The 21,726-nt window shown below is 40.1% G+C and overlaps 1 protein-coding gene across 4 annotated transcripts in view; it reads right to left on the bottom strand.

The window, feature by feature from the left end:
- The window catches only part of LOC143286844 (recombining binding protein suppressor of hairless-like), a 59,299-nt gene that overhangs the window by 9,091 nt on the left and 28,482 nt on the right, over positions 1-21,726 (bottom strand). For all 4 annotated transcript variants that reach the window (XM_076594679.1, XM_076594676.1, XM_076594677.1 and 1 more), the window contains exons 3-9: positions 18,543-18,765; positions 18,055-18,081; positions 15,641-15,736; positions 12,849-13,014; positions 5,382-5,556; positions 4,123-4,260; positions 1,307-1,419 (exon numbers count right to left, since the gene is read on the bottom strand). In XM_076594679.1, coding sequence (XP_076450794.1) covers positions 1,307-1,419; positions 4,123-4,260; positions 5,382-5,556; positions 12,849-13,014; positions 15,641-15,736; positions 18,055-18,081; positions 18,543-18,765 — 938 coding nt within the window. The remainder of the gene's footprint in view (positions 1-1,306; positions 1,420-4,122; positions 4,261-5,381; positions 5,557-12,848; positions 13,015-15,640; positions 15,737-18,054; positions 18,082-18,542; positions 18,766-21,726) is intronic.

Below are 21,726 nucleotides of genomic sequence, written 5' to 3'. Positions count from 1 at the left end.
TGCTGCACAAAGTGACAACATCCTACAATGCTGCACAAAGTGACAACATCCTATAATGCTGCACATAGTGACTCATCCTATAATGCTGCACACAGTGATGACATCCTATAATGCTGCACATAGTGACGACATCCTATAATGCTGCACATAGTGACTCAAACTATAATGCTGCACACAGTGACAACATCCTATAATGCTGCACACGGTGACGCATCCTATAATGCTGCACACGGTGACAACATCCTATATTGCTGCACATGGTGACTTATCCTATAATGCTGCACACAGTGACTCATCCTATAATGCTGCACACAGTGACTCATCCTATAATGCTGCACATAGTGACGACATCCTATAATGCTGCACACAGTGATGACATCCTATAATGCTGCACACAGTGACGACATCCTATAATGCTGCACATAATGACTCATCCTATAATGCTGCACATAGTGACATATCCTATAATACTGCACAGTGACTCATCCTATAATGCTGCACACAGTGACGCATCTTATAATGCTGCACATGGTGATGCATCCTATAATGCTGCACACAGTGATGACATCCTATAATACTGCACATGGTGACTCATCCTATAATGCTGCAGATAGTGACGGCATCCTATAATGCTGCTCATAGTGACGTATCCTATAATGCTGCTCATAGTGACGTATCCTATAATGCTGCACATAGTGGCAACATCCTATAATGCTGCACAAAATGACAACATCCTATAATGCTGCACACAGTGACGTATCCTATAATACTGCACATAGTGACACATCCTATAATGCTGCACACAGTGACAACATCCTATAATGCTGCACATAGTGACGTATCCTATAATGCTGCACATAGTGACTCATCCTATAATGCTGCACACAGTGACAACATCCTATAATGCTGCACACGGTGACATTCTATATTGCTGCACATGGTGACTTATCCTATTATGCTGCACATAGTGACTCATCCTATAATGCTGCACATAGTGACTCATCGTATAATGCTGCACACAGTGACAACATCCTATAATGCTGCACACAGTGACGCATCCTATAATGCTGCACATAGTGACAACATCCTATAATGCAGCACATAGTGACTCATCCTATAATGCTGCACAGTGACGCATCCTATAATGCTACACATAGTGACACATCCTATAATGCTGTACATGGTGACGCATCCTATAATGCTGTACATAGTGACGCTCATCAACCAACACTTGACAAACCTACAGTGAGGAGGAAACTGAAGTGTACACAGCTGTGAGCAGAGAAGTGAAAGCAGACCCACTCACAAGGCGAGGGAGAGCCATGCCAGTGACGGAGCAGACCAGCTTGACAGTGGACCCATAGTGGATGTAGCCGTCCCTCACCGTGAACTCTTCTGACTCCCCTTCATTGTCGTCCACTGAAACACCACACACCCCCATGTCAACATTCACCTCCAGACAATTCTCACCACTGATGCTAATATCAACATCCATAATACAAGTAACAAAGGACAAACTCTCAGATGGAATTTGTAGACAATGAAATGTGTCATTTCATTCATCCATTAAATCATTTTTACTATTTGATCAGTCACTGCCACAAGATCAGATTACAGGACCTTCATTCACTTTAAATGCTACTGAAATGTTATATTTAGGAAGAGGGAGCTCTTTCCATGGCATAATATGACATGGAAGCTAGGGAAGTTTTGTTCCATGCTGTTTTTAAACAAGTCAAACATCTCAAGTGTCACAGAAAGAAAGAGGAAAAAATATTAGATCAACAAAAATCCAGAAATCCTTTGCAAGTATAAATTTAAAATACCAGTTTCACAATAACTATACCCCCTTTTTTTAAGTGTAACTGTTCACATTTTGATATCACAGGCAGAATGGTTCAGTGGGGCTCTGGATGACTGAAAAATGTTTGAGATACTGCAACTGCAACTTCTTTTGTGCAACATTCTAACTGAAATGTTTCTCAACTTAATGGCATATACATTTTGACAATCTTATTCAGAATATTTTCTGTTGTGCTGAAAAATCAGCTACAATCAAAAATTCCACACACATACATTTCAAAGCACTGAAATAACTCCACTCACACCATCACTCTTAACACGAATCATTTGCTTTCTATTTTGCATTATATTTTGATGCATTTTTGCTTATTTGTTACTTTATTTAATCATGTAAAGCTAATAAATGATGCATAGTCATTCAGTAAGTATATAAAAAGGCACAAATTGCTTAATTGCTAACCTGAAATAGGCTACAAATACAGAATAATACAATATTCAGTCATACACATATAATAAAGTTTGGGGGTATGCATGAATTCTCATACTATTATTACAACAACAAAAAAAACAGCAGGTCAATGTACATAATCTAACTGTCATGAAAAAAATTTAAATCACCAAACTTGATCCAGACAATTGTCAGATTTTTGTGGTTTGATGCCCATGCATCAATCATATAAACATTTACCCAATTCTGTCTCTGCCATATCCAATTATTCTTTTCAGTGGAAAGAATATCGTAAAGTTCTGTCTATTGAGCTCACTGGTATATAAGCCGCACCCACTAAATTCTGGAAAAAAATTGAACTTAATACATACATAAGCCGCACTGGCTTATAAGCCGCACTTATTTCTGATACCGGAACACATACTGATACTACAGAAAAGCTGTCAATACTGAAGGTTATGAAATAAACACAAGCGGGAACAACACAAAGAAAAGCAAGCGAAAATAATGCTAGTGCCATAAAAAAAATAATAAATAAACACAACGAAAATAAGATCCATAATTTAGGGATAGTCACATTTATTCAACGTCATCCTGCTCACTGAATCCACTGAAATCTTCGTCTTCAGTGTCTGAGTTGAAGAGAACCAGCACAGCTTCCTCTGCCATCTTGTCACTGACTTCAGCCTCGCTTTCACTTCATGAACATGAATGCAAAGTGGAGGTCGCTGCTGCTTCGCCGCTTGCACTGTCGTCTGCTAGGTCAATCGCCTTCAATTTGAATGCTGCATCATAGGCATTACGTTGCGTTTTCAGCATGATGAGGGTGTACGCTTGAGCAGAGTAGAACTGAATGCTGATCTGAAGGCTTTAATGTGTGGGGATTTGATTTATAAAATGTGAACAGTTAGCACACTATCCTGAAGCTCATCCAAAAATTCATGGACAGAAATCATGATTTTGGTGAGCTGAAGGGCAGCTAAGAATAGACGAGAACGTGACACTCCCGGGATCGTTAAAATCCTCAAATAAGCTGCATCACTGTATAAGCTGCAGAGGTTGAAGCTGGAGTAAAAAGTCGCGGCTTATAGACCGAACTTTACGGTACCCAATGAGTTACTTCCCTTACAACTGAAGTACACTCCAGGCAAAATAAAATCCACTTAAGTTCTCATTCTACAATGCTAAACATTTTACACAAATACACATTAAGATACTAGATAAATACACACAAATTGGGCATCAGCTAATAGGCTTAATATATCTAAGAAGTAAATGTAGCATCCTCCCACAAGGAGGTAAATGGATGGAAGCGCACAAAAGTCTATTTGGACTGCTAATACATGGACTCATTCACATAATTCACAATCTAATCAGAAATGACAGTTATCTATAAACTGTATACCAACACAAAAAATAATTTCCCATTCTTATTTTCTGACTGCAGCTGGAAAGTCAGTCATAAAAACTGCTGGAAATTCAGTACCAATCCTGTTCCCACACCAACTTCAGCTTTACATTTCTGTTTCTCTACGACTGTGTCATTGCTTTTTCTCCATTATAAATGGTTAAAAAGGATAAAGGTCTTGTTGCCTTTTACGACCACAGGGGCAATGATCAGCACAGGAAGGCAGGGTCCAATCCTCTCCTCCTGCCGCTTTTTAACCTTCCCCTACTGAAGTCAGGAATCCCATTCACACCTGGGTGGAGGCAGGAAAATTGGAGTAAAGTGCTTTTCCAAAGGACACACTACCGTGTCGAAACAGGGCCTTGAACCCTGATCATTAATGAGCACAGGACCAGGAACACTACCATGCCACAGTCTCGTTGCTTTTTCTCAGACCCTGGACAGCCTGCACGGTGTCACTCACACAGGTGGATGGTGAAGGCCCCCCACTGGGTGGAGCTGGCATGGAAGTTGTTGTTTTCAACATGGAGATACCGCGTGCTGACCGTCTGTGACCTAAGTCGGTTGAAGAGCGCCACCTTGGTCCCCGAGGCAATACACACTGCCCACAGAATGGCAACCTTACACTTCTTTAAAGGTACATGGGCACAGGACTTCTGACAATGCATATACACCAGTCCCAGGGGCTTTGAAACAACCTGTGTACCGTATAATAAATTCTCTCTTTTTTTATTAAAGGCATATGTGCGCATGGTTACATAGTAGTACTACCTTCACATATCAATTTTATTCTTTTAATTTTATTCTTTTACTGCAAGCAATGTATTGTGTAATTCATATATTTTGAGCATGTTTTAACTAAGCTTATTGTTGCCAATGCAGTGTTGTATCTGCATTCATTTTTTTCCAGAATAAAATTCTGTTCAAACCAAAGGCTGCAGTTTGTTTATATTTCTGCATGTTTGTCTGTTGTATTACTGAGTAAAATAACACATATATACATTAATTACTATACACAAACAACTTGATCCTGCATAAGGTAATGGTAACTTAATTTGTATAGTCTGACCATGGTGTTTTTTGACCATCATTACTAATGGATACAGACACTAGCATTAGCACTGCCAGTGGTAATGTGCCCAACTAGGAAGACAGTCAAAAGATTCAAAGATTCAAAAGATTCAAAGATTCAAAGAAATTTAATCCTTTTGCCCCTTTTGGAGTGTGGAGGATACAATAACAATACACACCCACTGAATCACACTTCAGTCCAACATGTCTTTGAAACACACAAAAACACGCACACCCACACATGCACACATACATGCACTAATGATGATCTGCAACAAAACAAATCAAACTTTTAGATGTAACAAAAGTTACACACCCTTTCCAAGTCTTATGAATTTACTTAGGTTACAGACCCACACCAGGACCAGGATTTTTCTGCCCACCACTGCTAGACCTGGAGTGGTGGTCTGGGTAACAGTCGTTCAGATTACAGAAATACAAACACTTGCAGTCCGAAAAGAAAAGAAAAAAAATGGTGACGCCGCATTGTGACGACACATTCTACCCAAGGAGAGCAGCATGAATTTCTCAGAAAGAATTCTGCTGAGACATAAAAAAAAAGAAAAACAATAAAATACAATACCATACAATACAAACAAGAAGAACTGATAAGGTTATCACTAAAAAAGGAAACTGCAGCCATCAACTCACAATCAGCGTTTTTCAGGGACTGTTTTTTCTTGGAGGGTTTGGAGATGACCTTAATGCGCTTGCTGTGAAAGAGGCCAATGTCCTGACCTCCCCCATAGAACATCTTCACTGACAGCATGAAGTGCTTTCGCTTATCAGAGTCTGAGATGTACAATGTCTTGGCAGCACAGTAACTCTGCAACACAATGCAACACACAATGAAGCCATCCTCTTTTGCTGCTGAATGCAAAGCTGACCACACAGAGCCCTTTCAGGGCTGAAAAACTAACTGATGGTCCCATAGCCCTGAAAAAATATATACAAAAACCCAATACAAATTCACCTGAAAAAGAAAATCAGGCACAAATACAGTCATATTCATGCAATCAGACCTAAGACACACCTCTAATGCTGGCCATTCCATCAATCTTTCACAAAAGGATTAAAACAACCAACATGAACATAAACATAATTATATATAATAAACAAAATTATTTACAATAAAAGTGTGGTAATTGTGTGACTATCATCTATTGGTGAATCGGGAACTCTATGAAGAATCCTGATCAGATGAGTGCAAGACACGGAGCGGACGAGATTTGGAGGAGAAACCAACGGACAGACTGGAACCTGAGCTGACTGGTGAAAGGCAAAACCATAACAAACAAGAGAGGCAAGGCCTTCAAGACTCACTTGTGATACACTTTAAAAAAAAAAAAAATCCAAGCTTTTTATGTATTGAGTATAATTTCAAAATGTAATGTTTAAGATGAGAAAGATCAGTTTAAAGCAAATTAAGTCCCCTAGCATTAATTACAGAGTACTTTCCCTTTTTTACTATCTGCACCAAAACGTTTGCAAAATAAATGAAACTTCCATGCTTAGCAAAAGAAGTTCCTGTTTGAACAAAAAATGATAATAATGACTGCTCTTGTTGTTGGGTCAGAATATCAGATCAAAGTGCCAAGTTTAGATAATACAAAAATATAAATATAACAGTAAATGTAGTTTGCATATAATCAGGCTTCATTTTTGACTCACTTGTGTAAACAAAGTGAGTCTATGTTTCAACCCGGTGTTCGGTTGTCTGTGTGTGTGTGTGTGTCTGTGTCCGTGGTAAACTTTAACATTGACATTTTCTCTACAAATACTTTGTCAGTTGACACCAAATTAGGCACAAAAATAGGAAAAATCCAGTTCTTTCCAGTCATCTTGTTTAGAACAATATTGCACCTCTGGGATGGGCACAAAAAAATAAAAAATGAAGCCTAATTATATGCAAACTGCATTTACTGTTATATTTATATTTTTGTATTCTCTAAACTTGGCACTTTGATCTGATATTCTGACCCAACAACAAGAGCAGTCATTATTATCATTTTTTGTTCAAACAGGAACTTCTTTTCCTAAGCATGGAAGTTTTATTTATTTTGCAAACGTTTTGGTGCAGATAGCAAAAAGGGAAAATACTCTGTAATTAATGCAAGGGGACTTAATTTGCTTTAAACTGATCTTTCTCATCTTAAACATTACTTTCTGAAATTATACTCAATACATAAAAAGCTTGGATTTTTTTTTTTTAAGTGTATCACAAGTGAGTCTTGAAGGCCTTGCCTCTCTTGTTTATTTTTTTATGCCCATCCCAGAGGTGCAATATTGTTTTAAACAAAATGACTGGAAAGAACTGAATTTTTCCTATTTTTATGCCTAATTTGGTGTCAGCTGACAAAGTACTTTCAGAGAAAATGTCAATGTTAAAGTTTACCACGGACACAGACACACAGACACAGACACAGACACACACACAGACAACCGAACACCAGGTTAAAACATAGACTCACTTTGTTTACACAAGTGAGTCAAAAAAGCATACCATACTAAAAATGTCCAGCAGGTACCTCACATGCCCAAGGCATAAAAGAAAAAAGAAAAAGAGAAAGTATACAATCTTATAGGAATGCCCAATTACCCAGTACAGAAAAAGACAAAAAATATTCAAGGTATCTAGAAAAAAACACAGGTGAACAGATGAGAAACACAAAAAGATAGGAAAGGAAGAGGCAACAGCAGGAAAAAAAAGGGAGAAAAAAGCAGAAACAAACAAAGCGATAGAAAAGAGGAAATTTCTGGCACAGAATTTCCAGAGGATGGAGACACCATTCCACTCAAAGAGCCCCAAGCATCCCCATGGGAAAAGAATGGAATCTAGGTGAAAAGAAAACAGGCATCCTTAATTGCAAGGGCTATTACATGCCTCAAACAACTATAATTAAACATCAAATTCTTTCAACTTCTTGACGGTAATCACGTCAAGATCTCCAATTACTAATCTCAAGAATCCAAAATAATCTGGGAGTAGATAAACTTTTTTTGTTTTGTTGTCTTTAAATATGGTGGCTTGCATTAACAGTGGGCATGCTGTAGGTAGTGGCAGCCCCCATGGCCGATGCCGGGAAACCTATGAACGCCTATAAAATTGACTAATTTTGAAGTGCATTTTCTCAAATTTGATTTCATTTTGTGAAAAACTATCCAACTGAAATAATTATTTATCATCCATATTTTTAATTTTTATTGTGTTTGCTTTATGCAATGCCTGAATGAGTTCGCGGACAGAAGAAAAAGAAATGTACTGTAACGCGAAATAGTGATCCTTGTTCAATGGCGGCCGGCGTCTTTCTGAGCGTGACACAATTAGTTTCAACCACATAGTGGAAAAAATCACATCCGTTGCTTTCCATTCATTGCTTACTGTTCGAAAAACTGGGAGCCATGAAAGGCGAAAGTTCAAGGAGAACTTTCGTGTGTTTTTTTTCCAAGCCTTGGGCGAAGTAGGGTAGTTAGATCTGAGCGCAAAGTTAAGGGAATTTTTCGGCTATCTTTCAACGCCTCATGCAGTTCAAAAATGAAATCCGACCCTGTGTGATACTGCATGAGTGGTAAAGAGCATTTTCTGCTGATTTCAATGGTATCCGAAACTAAGATTTTTGATCCATGAGCAATTTGCTCCAGCGATTTAAAAGCAGGTACCCCCTTCGTCAGTTGTGTCGGCCCAATCAACATTCGACACAGGAGAGTGGCACTTCATCAAACACAAAAATGGCATTGTTTCTCCAGAAAATCTTAAGTTTCATCAGTAACTTTTATATCATTTTTGAAAATGAATGTCTTTAGCACTTTCATGCACAATACTGAGCTAAATTCTTTGAATCAGGATTTTGATCGATGTCAGTAACTGAGCAGCTTGGATCTATTTCATCAGTGTTTTTGTAACGTGACATCGTGTTTCAATCAGAACACGATTTATTTTTTTCTGAGTAAAAACCACAAAAACTATTGATACAGAATGAAAAATGAACATGTTAAAACGGAACCTATGAATTCCGATTACTAATATTTGATTGATTTTTGCTTTAGTAAGCAAAATGTTACCTGGGTCTAAAACCGGAAGTGCTCGAGACAACATTAGCGTCATCTGCTACAAACTCTGTGAGTGTTAACTGAGTAAAAAATTGTACTGTGGTTTCTTTTTCCATAAAATGAGCGTTTCATTCAACATAACACAAAAGTCTGATATTCTAGTTGCATTTTGCTTCGATAGCTGTGAAACTTTATATTAATATATTCAGACAGATAGATACTATGCTCTCACATTCCAAAAAGAACAAGAACACCTAATCATACTAACCCTCTGCTCCCTCCCCCCCCCCCCCCCCCCCCCCCCCTCCTCCCCCTCTCTCCTCTGCAAACTTCACTTTAATAATTTGCTGAGAGTTGTATAGTCATTCCACTCCCTTGTCTCTGAGTATCTCCCACCAATGGTAAGGAGAGGGGAGGGGGTTGTCAATGGTTGTGGCAAACTTGGCACTGAGCCAAATCACTGACCACTTGCTCTGGCTGAGAATCCCTGACTGCTGACAGTGATATAACCCACCACCTCCTCCCTCCAGTCACCCCCCTTCCCCATTTCTTTCCTGTCAGTGGAGTAGGTGTGTTTGTGTGTGTGTGTATGTGTGTGTGTGTGTGTGTGTGTGAGAGAGAGAGAGAGAGAGAAAGAGAGAGAGAGAGAGAGAGAGAGAGAGAGAGCAAGTTTGCATTTGCACATGCACACTTGTGAGTATGTGTATGTATGTCTGAGTATGAAAAAAGTGTATATGATTAATTTGAACAGTGCAGTCAACATCCTGTTTCTTAAAAAAATTAACACCAATTTTTAACAAACTAAAATTAGTAAAAAGAAAATCTGTACAATAACACCCATAGCCTAAGTTGCACATCAGATTCAGTCAAACTATATAACACTATTAGGGATCCAGCAATTAAGAGTATAATGTGTGTGTGTGTGTGTGTGTCACTGTGTGTGTGTGTGTGTGACCCATGATATGCTATGCATCTCGACTGCATGAAACAGAAAACAAAGGGATAATTCATGAAATGATAAAATGCAAAATACCATGCACATATTGTGAATGAAATATTCATTTTGATATATATATCTAAGACATGCATTCTCACATACACACACAAATGAAGGTGAGTACACAAAATATATATCAAAGAATAAGATACTAAATATGATGTGCATATTAAGAATAAAATATTCAATATTTAGTAATCATATATACCTAAGACATTTAGTAATACATTCATCTCAGTCATGAAATGTAGTACCCTGAAGTGGAAATGTCTGAGTAAATAATCGCATGCAGCAAAGACACATAAGATGAACAGTACATGTAGATGGCAAAGCTCTTGTCAGCAATTGGAAAGGACAGACCCCCAAAACTTCAGCGTCAGTTGTCAAAGCATACGTTGTTGCTGCAATTTGAGTTATTGTGTGAAAGGTAAATGCAGCCAAATAGTTCAGTGCAGTGAATTTTGTGTTGCTGCTGAATGAATACTTAGCTGTTAGTATGCCATTTTATAATTCTTTTATCACAGTGTTTTCCTCCCACTCAAAACACACCGAAAATGACAAAATCCTAAACATACATTAAACTGAAAGCTCTGTGTTTGGTTTTATGTTTTAAACTGAATATAACATTTGTTCTTTCTTATGAGCTGATCTGTGTATCTAACATGTTGCAGAAACGCTGCTCATGACAGGGCATGCAAGACCTATTCAATGATCCAAAAAGGCCAATATGAACATCTCATGTAGCGAGCAGCATGTTATTGCTGGAAACCTGTGAGTGCCAAAAAAGAGATTTTTTGGTGTGCATTTTCTCTCTTGTGAATGCCATTTTGTAAAGAAATAAAGATGCATTATCCACCTCTTATTTCTTATTTATTGTGGTTCTTCTATAATGAAATGCATGACTGAGTTCATGGATGGAAGAAAAAGCTAGAGAGCTAAAGAAAATAGATTCATGTATCTGTCATTTTTGCTAGCAGATTAAGTAATGTTTGCTCCCTCCTGGGAACCTTTGTCGTGGAATGCCCCATCAACCTACCCAGTATGTACGAGGGTCATTCAATAAATAAGGTGAATTTTTCGGTATAAGGACTTCTAATACAGATAGAAGCTTTTTTTTTTTTTTTTTTTTTTTTTTACTTCTTTTTCACAATGATTTAATTTGTTTTGCAGATTAAAAAAAACTTTGAGAGTTTTGGCAATTAACAAAGATGGCCGACCAAGAAGCATGCTCCAGGATTGAACAGCGGTCAGTTATCAAGTTTTTGGTTGCTGAAGGGTGCAAACCAGTTGAAATTCATAGGAGAATGTCAACTGTGTATGGTGCCACATGTTTCAGCCGAAAAAATGTCTACAAGTGGGCTAAATTGTTTAAAGAAGGACGGAGCAGTGTTGAGGATGAAGACAGGCCTGGAAGTGTTGTGAGCGACTGGCTGAGACATCAGTCCAAAGATTTTTACGCTGAGGGAATACGGAAGCTTGTGCACAGATGGGAAAAGTGTGTGACAGTGCTGGGAGACTACGTTGGAAAAAAAAAAAAAAAAAAAAAAAGTAAGCTTCTATCTGTATTAGAAGTCCTTATACCGAAAAATTCACCTTATTTATTGAATGACCCTCGTATAATGCTCTCAAGTAGCATTTGTTTAAAAATTTGCAGTAATTTTGCAGAAGCTGATCAGCCAAGACCATTGGTAACTTATTGTGGCTGTAACTTCAATATTTTTTCAAAAACAAAAATTTTGAAGAAGTCTCATCCACAATGTGCACCCTTTTTTTTTTAATGAGAAAATCAGGTATCATTCCTTTTCTGCCAACTTTAGAGGGAAGTTTTATGGTTGATTTTAATTTATTTTGAAAGCTGACATTTCACTTAATACACACACAAAATTTCCTGGTCCTACTTGTGACAGTTACTGAAATATTCATCTTTGCAGCACACTACCCCAATAAACAGTCTTTTTTTCCGCTGGTCAAATTGAAGATTTTTAAAAGTTTGAGACTCTGATACTTAAAATTCAGTTAACTATCATGCCTGAAAAAAATTCAGTGCACTTTTTGTGATGTATTCTGCAAGGTATTTTATTATGAAATGCAGCTGTCTATTCTTTTCAGTGCTGTAGACCTTCAAAGTTGCTATTCTGTGCAGATTTACACGTCTTGATTTTCTATTTCCCCCTACTTTGACAGGCACATTTTCCAATTTCTTTGCTGCTGAAGTGTTATTAATTTCTTGTGCAATATGCCAATACCATATGGTTTTTAAAAGTAGATGAGTTTTCATTACAGTACCCTCATGGACAGCACAGTATGACTGTGAAAATGTGAAAATATTAAGTACTAACAGCATGTACGCATCATCACATCTTTAAAATGGAATATCTTCAGAACCAATCAAGATATTCACTTACTCTTTTTTTTGTTTTTCTTATATTGTCATGTTGTTAGCCAAAAATCACATTTCAGTCATTGTAATGAATATTTAACTGCCACACCTACATGCTGTGACATTTGGGGTTCTCTGCTGAACAAACCTCAAATATTTGAAGTTACGATGAATTTACAGTTAAATTTCTCAGATTCTGCTGGTACATCAGCACAGATCAAATTCTACTGATACATGAGCAGTGATTTTTTCTTTTTCTTTTTTTTGGGGGGGTATGGGTGGGGGTGGGGGTGGGGGGTACTAAACTGCACAACCTTGCAGAACCTGCGTTTTGCATCAGCACAACCTCAATTTTTTTTTTCTGTCCTCTTTCATTGTCTTTCTTTCCCCTTCTCTTTTTTTATTTCCATATCATCACTTTTCCATTCATGTACAATTCACTGTCTGTTTCTTTGTTTCACTTTTTTTCAAGAAAAGCAGATCAGACATGATCCTCATTGGTTATCTGCCATATAAGGAATGGTAAGACAATGCACATATTGTGCAGAACACAAACAAGCACAAGAATACAACACACTCATGCACACACAAAATATGCATGGAAGAAATAAATGCGGACCCAGAGAATACAGATATGGACAGCAGTGGCTTCATCACGCAGGGACTGCCTGAAAAGGGATGTTACTCTCACCTTTCCCTCCAGGTTGAGCTGCACCATCTCCTGGTCGGAGTTGCCGATGCCCATGAACGCACACACCTGGGTGTCCTGTTCTGTGGCCCCCTCCTCCTCCATTGCCTCACGCTTCCTCTTCCACCCACCCTCATACAGGTAGATACAAGGCGGGGGGCAGAAAAACCTGCAGCCAAGCAATGCAACCAATTCTTTCTGACAGGTTGTATACCTCTGGGGATCAAGACAACACTCACTCTTTCATGACTGTGTTCTTTTACAGATCATACAGTTATATTTTATTTATTACTTTTTGTCAAAACAGATTTCTGGCTGGTGCAGCACCACCCCTTTTTTTTTCTTCTTCTTTTTTTTTTTTTTTTTTTGTTGTTGTTGTTGTTGTTGTTGTTGTTATTTGCAAAAGTGGATCTTTCAACAAAATTTTCCAGGATACAACCCTTTTGTTGTTGCATGGGTTCTTTTCATGCCTTTAGTGCATGTTGCTTATGGGACCTCAGTTATTGTCCAATCCAAATAACTGATTACTGTCCAACTACTAAAAGTACTATATAAGCCATACTGACAGTGTCAACATATGTCACAGCAACCTGTCAAAATCCATACAAGCCATACATACAAAGTCAGCATATGTCACAGCAACCAGTCAAAATCCATACAAGCCATACATACAAAGTCAGCATATGTCACAATTACCAGTCAAAATCCATACAAGCCATACATACAAAGTCAGCATATGTCACAGCAACCTGTCAAAATCCATACAAGCCATACATACAAAGTCAGCATATGTCACAGCAACCTGTCAAAATCCATACAAGCCATACATACAAAGTCAGTGTATGTCACAGCAACCAGTCAAAATCCATACAAGCCATACATACAAAGTCAGCATATGTCACAATTACCAGTCAAAATCCATACAAGCCATACATACAAAGTCAGCATATGTCACAGCAACCTGTCAAAATCCATACAAGCCATACATACAAAGTCAGCATATGTCACAGCAACCTGTCAAAATCCATACAAGCCATACATACAAAGTCAGCATATGTCACAGCAACCTGTCAAAATCCATACAAGCCATACATACAAAGTCAGCATATGTCACAACAACCAGTCAAAATCCAGGACTGAAGGACTGAAGTGTGGCAGGATCTGGTACCTAAACCTTGCTAAATGGGCTGCACCATACCATGCACACAGTCAGCTGCATTCTCAATTTTGTTAACATTATGTGCGAACTGTTTGGTGCCTTCCAATTCATCTTTTTATTTTTCATTTATATTATCTATTTTTTGTTATGCTGGACACGTGCTGCTGCCAAAAGGCAAACCTCCGTACCAAAGTACAGACAGTAAGTGTGTGTATTCATTCACATGTTTGCAAGCACCCATGTTTGTTAATGTGTGTGTATGTGTGGCATGTTTGTGTGTTTATATGTGTAAATACGTGTATGCTTATTTCCACAATATTCTTTAAGCTTGTTAAATCCAAAATACTTAGGTAACTTCTGTTTGTTAGAATTTCTCCACAGCCTCTCTTGGAAAGAATAATGCAGGAGGCACTGGAAAACCATGAGACTTCTATCTACATTGGTGGCAAACGAATATGCAACCTCCGGTTTGCTGATGATATAGATCTGATGGGGGGAACGAATGAAGAACTGCAGGAACTTACCAACAGACTTGTTGATAGAGTGGGTGCTTACGGAATGGAGGTCAGCACAGATAAATCCAAAACTATGGTAAACAGCGTGAACATGGCCCATGCCACTATTTTCATGAACGGAGAACAACTGGAAGATGTCGGGAACTTCAAATATCTAGGAGCAACCCTGACAAAAGATGGAAGCAGCAAAGCAGAAATAAGAATTCGCATTGGCACAGCCACTGCAGCCATGACCAAACTGAACAGAGTGTGGAAAAGTAACATCCAATTCTCCACAAAATTCAAACTCTACAAAGCCCTGGTGGTCTCCATTGTACTGTATGGTTGTGAGGCATGGACACTGACGGCCGAAACTGAAAGGAAGATCCAGGCCTTCGAGAACAAATGCCTGAGCTCCTTCAAATTCCCTGGATCGAGCACAGGACCAATGAACATGTACGGAGCAGAATTAGGAACCTTGCTGGACCTCAGAAACCTCTCCTTTCAACTGTGAAGAGACGCAAGCTGATATGGTTTGGACACAACACTCAACACACCAGCTTGTCCAAAACAATCATGCAAGGCACCATCGAGGGCGGGAGAAGAAGAGGAAGACAGCGGAAGAACTGGCATGAGAACATCAAACAATGGACCGGGCTCCACACACGTGAGCTGCTGCCAGCGGCTGCTGACAGAGACAGATGGAGAAGGGAAGCTGCGTCTGATGTCCTCAGGCTTCCCCCAACGACTACTTTGTAGTTATGGGTCTGAGGTTGAGGTTGAGGGGGTTAAATCTAAAATACTTAGGTAACTTCTGTTTGTTAGAATTTCTCCACAGCCTCCTTGAAAACTCATGTTCTGGGAAGATCTCTTCATCACAAGAAAGAATTTTAGGTCTGGACAAGTCTGGATAAGGTAGATATATCATTAAAAATCACATCTGTGCCAGGTCAAAGATAAATGCTTATCAAGAAAGATCTCATAAATACATATCATCTCATCACAATGGTATTGCTAAATTCTGTAGTTCTTGAAAAAGACTGGTAATAAATTTGCGCATGCACACGCACATGCACACATACACATCCAGAAACCAAACGAACTTCATAAACATCAGCAACTGTTGTTCAAGGAGAAATCACCTTTTCTCGTTTCCATAGGATTTCTGAGCAACTTTGGCATGTAATATCACAAGTACTTGGTCACCACGCTCCTGAAGGTACTTCTTCATGGCCTCCCTGAACAAGCAAAACAACAACAAAATAATCAGTAATAACAACAAAAGAATGAATAAAGGAAACAAGAGTAAAATTCCATTCTAACTGTATTCAGTTTGGTAAAACAAAGACAGAATCAAAACTACCACAGCTCCTGATTTATCACACTGCACTGTTTCCAGTGGACATCTGGGTTACCACTGGTAAGTGTTTAAAACCATGAACCTTACAAGAACTGGAAAGTGTTGAAAACCATGAACCTTACAAAAACTGGTATGTGTTGAAAACCATGAACCTTACAAAAACTGGTAAGTGCTGAAAACCGTGAACCTAACAAAAACTTATTAATAACAATAATAGTACATTCATACAGCTCTTTCAAACCTCTCAAAGCGCTTTACACGTCAGTCAGACACAAAGCACACACACACAGACACATACACAGAGACACACACACTTCAACACACACACACTTCAACATATTAAAAAAAGAGGGGCGGGGATAGGTGGGTAATAAACAGATAAAGAAGCTAGTGGTGGTGTAGGGATAGAGGAGACATTCATTATTTCATTACCAAGAAAAAGAAAAAAATTCCTACAGCAGAACAGCACACAACTTCAGCCACTGATGTTACAGACTCAAGGCCTGACTAAGCGCATTGGGTTACACTGCTGGTCAGGCATCTGCTTGGCAGATATGGTGTAACATATATGGATTTGTCCGAACGCAGTGATGCCTCCTTGAGCCACTGATACTGTTACAGACTGTTGATGTGATATAAAACACCTTGACCATTACTATATGTTGTGCTCCTGTCTTCCCCCCTGCCTGATCTCCAATGAACGGTGAACACTGCACAGTCAAATAACAAAGGGTGTACAGGAACATTGTGAACTTTGTATTCCAATTCCATACCTTTAACTCTTTCGTTCCTATTTTTCTATGAACCATTACTCCCCCTTGTTCTGAGATCCCTACCATTCGCATATTCCCTTCATTCCTGGATTTAGAGAAGAGAAAGAAAGTATGAAGCAGGGTACTTATTTTGGAGGCTTAAGGTAACGCGGCTCATTACAGTACACTAAGATTGTCGTATACTGTTGTGTTCAGAACTGATGTGAGAAGTTGTCAGAGACCCTGTTGACACTATAGGGTGACATCTCTGGTGACACTCAGGTGTAAAACAGGTGACTTTGGGGTCAAACACAATGCATACAACTACGTACTACATGCAGGACAGTGTTTTGCTTGCAGAGTATGCACATCATGCAGGTACTCACCGAGTAGTGCCTCGTATGTATCTCAGTGCCACACTGCTAGTCATATCCACGAAAAACCGTCACAATTGTCACTACTATTGTCCTTATCACATTAATGATTTGAACTTTTGTCTCAAAGAGAATATATGCCTTTCACTACACTAGCAGTCACTGAGCCAGAATCAGATCATTATCTTCACAATTCTTGAACAAAAACTATTCAGAAACGATACTGTCTCTAAATACGCATGTCCATGTCACAATCATCATGTAATATGCCACACAAAGGTGGCACGTGTGTGATATACCTTGAAGCAGTCATGCCAGTTACTGCACAAGTATACACAACAATTTTCACACTTCTTACTTTTTTTTAACTTTTCATCACCCGCTATCTGTGCTTCTGTAGCAACAGCTAATTGCACTCTCTCCTTGTCATTCATTTGAAACAGATCGAAATCATTATCTGTTAGAGCGTTGTGAAACTCATCATCAGAAAACTGGTCACAATCCGAACTTTCTACACATTCCGTTTTTCTGTGTCTGTGTGTCTACACAGCACATCAGCAAGAATGTAGCGGCGCCCACTTTCCCACGGCCTAGGGAGGGGGAAGGGGGTGTCTGGCATCCATTCCACTCATAAACACTGCCCCGCTAGTGACCCGGTCAAGGATAGATGACGTACACTGATGACGCGACTCACTCGCGGGAAGTTCAAAACGCTTACCGCGAGAACCGATTTTCCATCCGGGCTGCAGGAAAGAAAGGGGGAATTCTCTGCTGCACGGTTTTCCAGCCTCCAGGAATGAAGGGTAAAAATTCTGTAAACCGGAAAACCGTGCTGCAGGGATGAAAGAGTTAAAAGCAATTTATATATATAATAATCAATATATTCTGCGAACAATACAGTGTTTCATTTCCATCATGGGCACCAACCTGTGACTGAAACCAATGGTCAGTCACCAATGACACTTAAATCGGTGTCTCTGCTATGCATCAAGACAGCAATATATTCTGAAAATATGTATAATGGACATTTTCTCTACCCCAAAAAATGTTCTATTTTATGCTTTACTCACCTTGTTAATCTTTTCTCTTGAAATAACCTGAAACAGTGGAAGGACAAGTGTGAGTAGTTAGTACAACAACCATTTCATCAGCCTGTCTGGTACCAAAACAAGCAAATTATGTTTATTCTGGAGTTCTTGCTGAGAAAGTAGAAACAAATCTTTTTTCAGACAATCTATTTGAACTGATTTCTTACAAATGCATCTGGTCATAAGTTACTACTTGGCCAAAGACTGGTAGCAAGCATAAAACTGACACACAGAATGGAGAAATGGACATCCAATGCTGTAAGCATCTAGGACTCCCGTTTGGAACGCCAGATGGACCCACCCCTTGGACAGACATCCAGGACTCGCCCCATCTAACAATGAAACCTTAACAAAACCCAGACCCAAGCCCTGAACAACTTCAGGTTACCAAACTCAACCCTACAAGCTGTATGCACGGGTTAACTTCAACAAAACAAACAAGCAGAAAGAACCAGCCAGAAAACACCTACTCGCTGTGGGCAGCTTCAAAGCTCCGCCTGGCCTGCTCCAAGCTGGCCAAACTGCGCATAGGGGGTGAGGGGGTCGGGAGGGGACTGGGTGGGGTGTGCATGGAGGGAGGCAGGTGGCCCAGGTCCAGAGGGTTGGCTGTGGCCGACATGGCCAGTATGTCCCGGCTCAGCTTGTCAGGTGGCGTCAGCGACCCGTGGATCAGGTGGTTGGGTGGGCAGGTGTCTGGTGACACACACTGCTGCATCACACACACTGTCAGTACATGTCTGGTGACACACACTGCTGCATCACACACACTATCAGTACATGACTGGTGACACACACTGCTGCATCACACACTGTCAGTACACGTCTGGTGACACACACTGCTGCATCACACACACTGTCAGTACATGACTGGTGACACACACTGCTGCATCACACACACTGTCAGTACATGTCTGGTGACACACACTGCTGCATCACACACACTGTCAGTACATGACTGGTGACACACACTGCTGCATCACACACACTGTCAGTACATGTCTGGTAACACACACTGCTGCATCACACACTGTCAGTACATGTCTGGTGACACACACTGCTGCATCACACACACTGTCAGTACATGTCTGGTGACACACACTGCTGCATCACACACACTGTCAGTACATGACTGGTGACACACACTGCTGCATCACACACTGTCAGTACACGTCTGGTGACACACGCTGCTGCATCACACACTGTCATTACACGTCTGGTGACACACACTGCTGCATCACACACTATCAGTACACGTCTGGAGACACACACTGCTGCATCACACACTGTCAGTACATGTCTGGTGACACACACTGCTGCATCACACACTGTCAGTGCACGTCTGGTGATACACACTGCTGCATCACACACTGTCAGTACACGTCTGGTGACACACACTGCTGCATCACACACTGTCAGTACATGTCTGGTGACACACACTGCTGCATCACACACTGTCAGTACACGTCTGGTGACACATGCTGCTGCATCACACACTGTCAGTACACGTCTGGTGACACACACTGCTGCATCACACACTGTCAGTACACGTCTGGTAACACACGCTGCTGCATCACACACTGTCAGTACATGTCTGGTGACACACGCTGCTGCATCACACACTGTCATTACACGTCTGGTGACACACGCTGCTGCATCACACACTGTCAGTACATGTCTGGTGACACACGCTGCTGCATCACACACTGTCATTACACGTCTGGTGACACACGCTGCTGCATCACACACTGTCAGTACACGTCTGGTGACACACGCTGCTGCATCACACACTGTCAGTACACGTCTGGTGACACACACTGCTGCATCACACACTGTCAGTACACGTCTGGTGACACACACTGCTGCATCACACACTGTCAGTACATGTCTGGTAACACACACTGCTGCATCACACACTGTCAGTACATGTCTGGTGACACACACTGCTGCATCACACACTGTCAGTACACGTCTGGTGACACACACTGCTGCATCACACACTGTCATTACACGTCTGGTGACACACGCTGCTGCATCACACACTGTCAGTACACGTCTGGTGACACACGCTGCTGCATCACACACTGTCATTACACGTCTGGTGACACACACTGCTGCATCACACACTGTCAGTACACGTCTGGTGACACACACTGCTGCATCACACACTGTCAGTACATGTCTGGTAACACACACTGCTGCATCACACACTGTCAGTACACGTCTGGTGACACACACTGCTGCATCACACACTGTCAGTACATGTCTGGTGACACACACTGCTGCATCACACATGGCCAGTACTCGCCTGTAAACAAACATCACTCGCAGTATGTATCCAATAATACACAAAACACTATATGAAGCATAGTTTGTACACGTCTCATAAGACAAATCTATCCATCAAACAGTACATCTCTATCATACACAAATCATTACATCAGTACATGTCTGAGAATACATCATCCCATGAAACACAGTTATTACATGTTGTCTGACAATACAAATCTCTACATCACAGTACATGTCTCAAAACACAAATCACAGATACAATATGTTGTCTGACTCCAGGATATATCAGTTACAACATGTCAAAGAATACACAATTCACAGCACTAAGTGATAAAATACAGTTCATATATCTGTAAACACAAATTGCCAAGACATCCAAACGTTTTTCCCTCCCTTTGTGTGTGTGTGTGTGTGTGTGTGTGTGTGTGTATGCATATGTTTGCTCTTCTAACCACAACTTTTTTTTTTCACATTCTATGTTTATGAACAAATCATTCTCACTTGGAAAAAAAATCTGACCTAGCAGAATACTGGGAAAAAAATGTGTACCCAAATTTAAAAGTGTCTGAAAGCAATGGAAAGTCTGCATAAATGGACATGTACAGAAAATTACTGAGAAAAAACTGACAAGATCTGGTCACTTGTCACTGCAGACAGGGATTTCACACAGAACCACTCAACAAAGGATGTCTTTTGCACAGCATTTCTCAAGTACTATGGGGCCAGAGCTCTCATTTCCCCCTGGGAAAACCTGGAATTCCGAGAAGTAAAAAAAAAAAAAAAGTGTTATACTTACCACTGCAGATCCCATAAGCAATCTGATACTTTCTACTTGAACAGATCCTCTTAGTTTGAAAACATCTGCAAGTTCTACATTTTCATGACCAAACAGCCAAATACAAAAAGGAATAAACTGCATGTAGTCATTACTTCTTATGTGAGAAACACCATCTGTGACCCGACGTTCCTGGTTTCTGAGTGTGTGTGTGTGTGTGTGTGTGTGTGTGTGTGTGTGTGTGTGTGTGTGTGTGTGTGTGTGTGTGCGTGCGTGCGCGCGCATGCATGTGTGTGTGTGTGTGTGTGTGTGTGTGTGTGTGTGTGTGTGTCTGTATCTGCGTGGGCATGTTTGCAAGCGTTCATATGCATGAGTGTGTGTGCGCATTTTACATGTACACATGTGTGTGTGCAATGTGCATTAAGTGCACACATGAGTGCATGAGCTAAGTAACTTTTGATAATACTGATTATATAACTATAGATATTACTACAGGTTCATCACCTAAATACTTATTCCATATGGCCATAGACGATACAGACTTGTACAAATCAGTTACCTCCTTCCATGAAATGAGCAAAGTAACCCGT

Source organism: Babylonia areolata, chromosome 10 (genome assembly GCF_041734735.1).
Source record: "Babylonia areolata isolate BAREFJ2019XMU chromosome 10, ASM4173473v1, whole genome shotgun sequence".
NCBI classification, from domain to species: Eukaryota; Metazoa; Mollusca; class Gastropoda; order Neogastropoda; family Buccinidae; genus Babylonia; species Babylonia areolata.
Note: the sequence above shows the minus strand (reverse complement) of the source record. Positions and strands in the feature narration are given on the sequence as shown.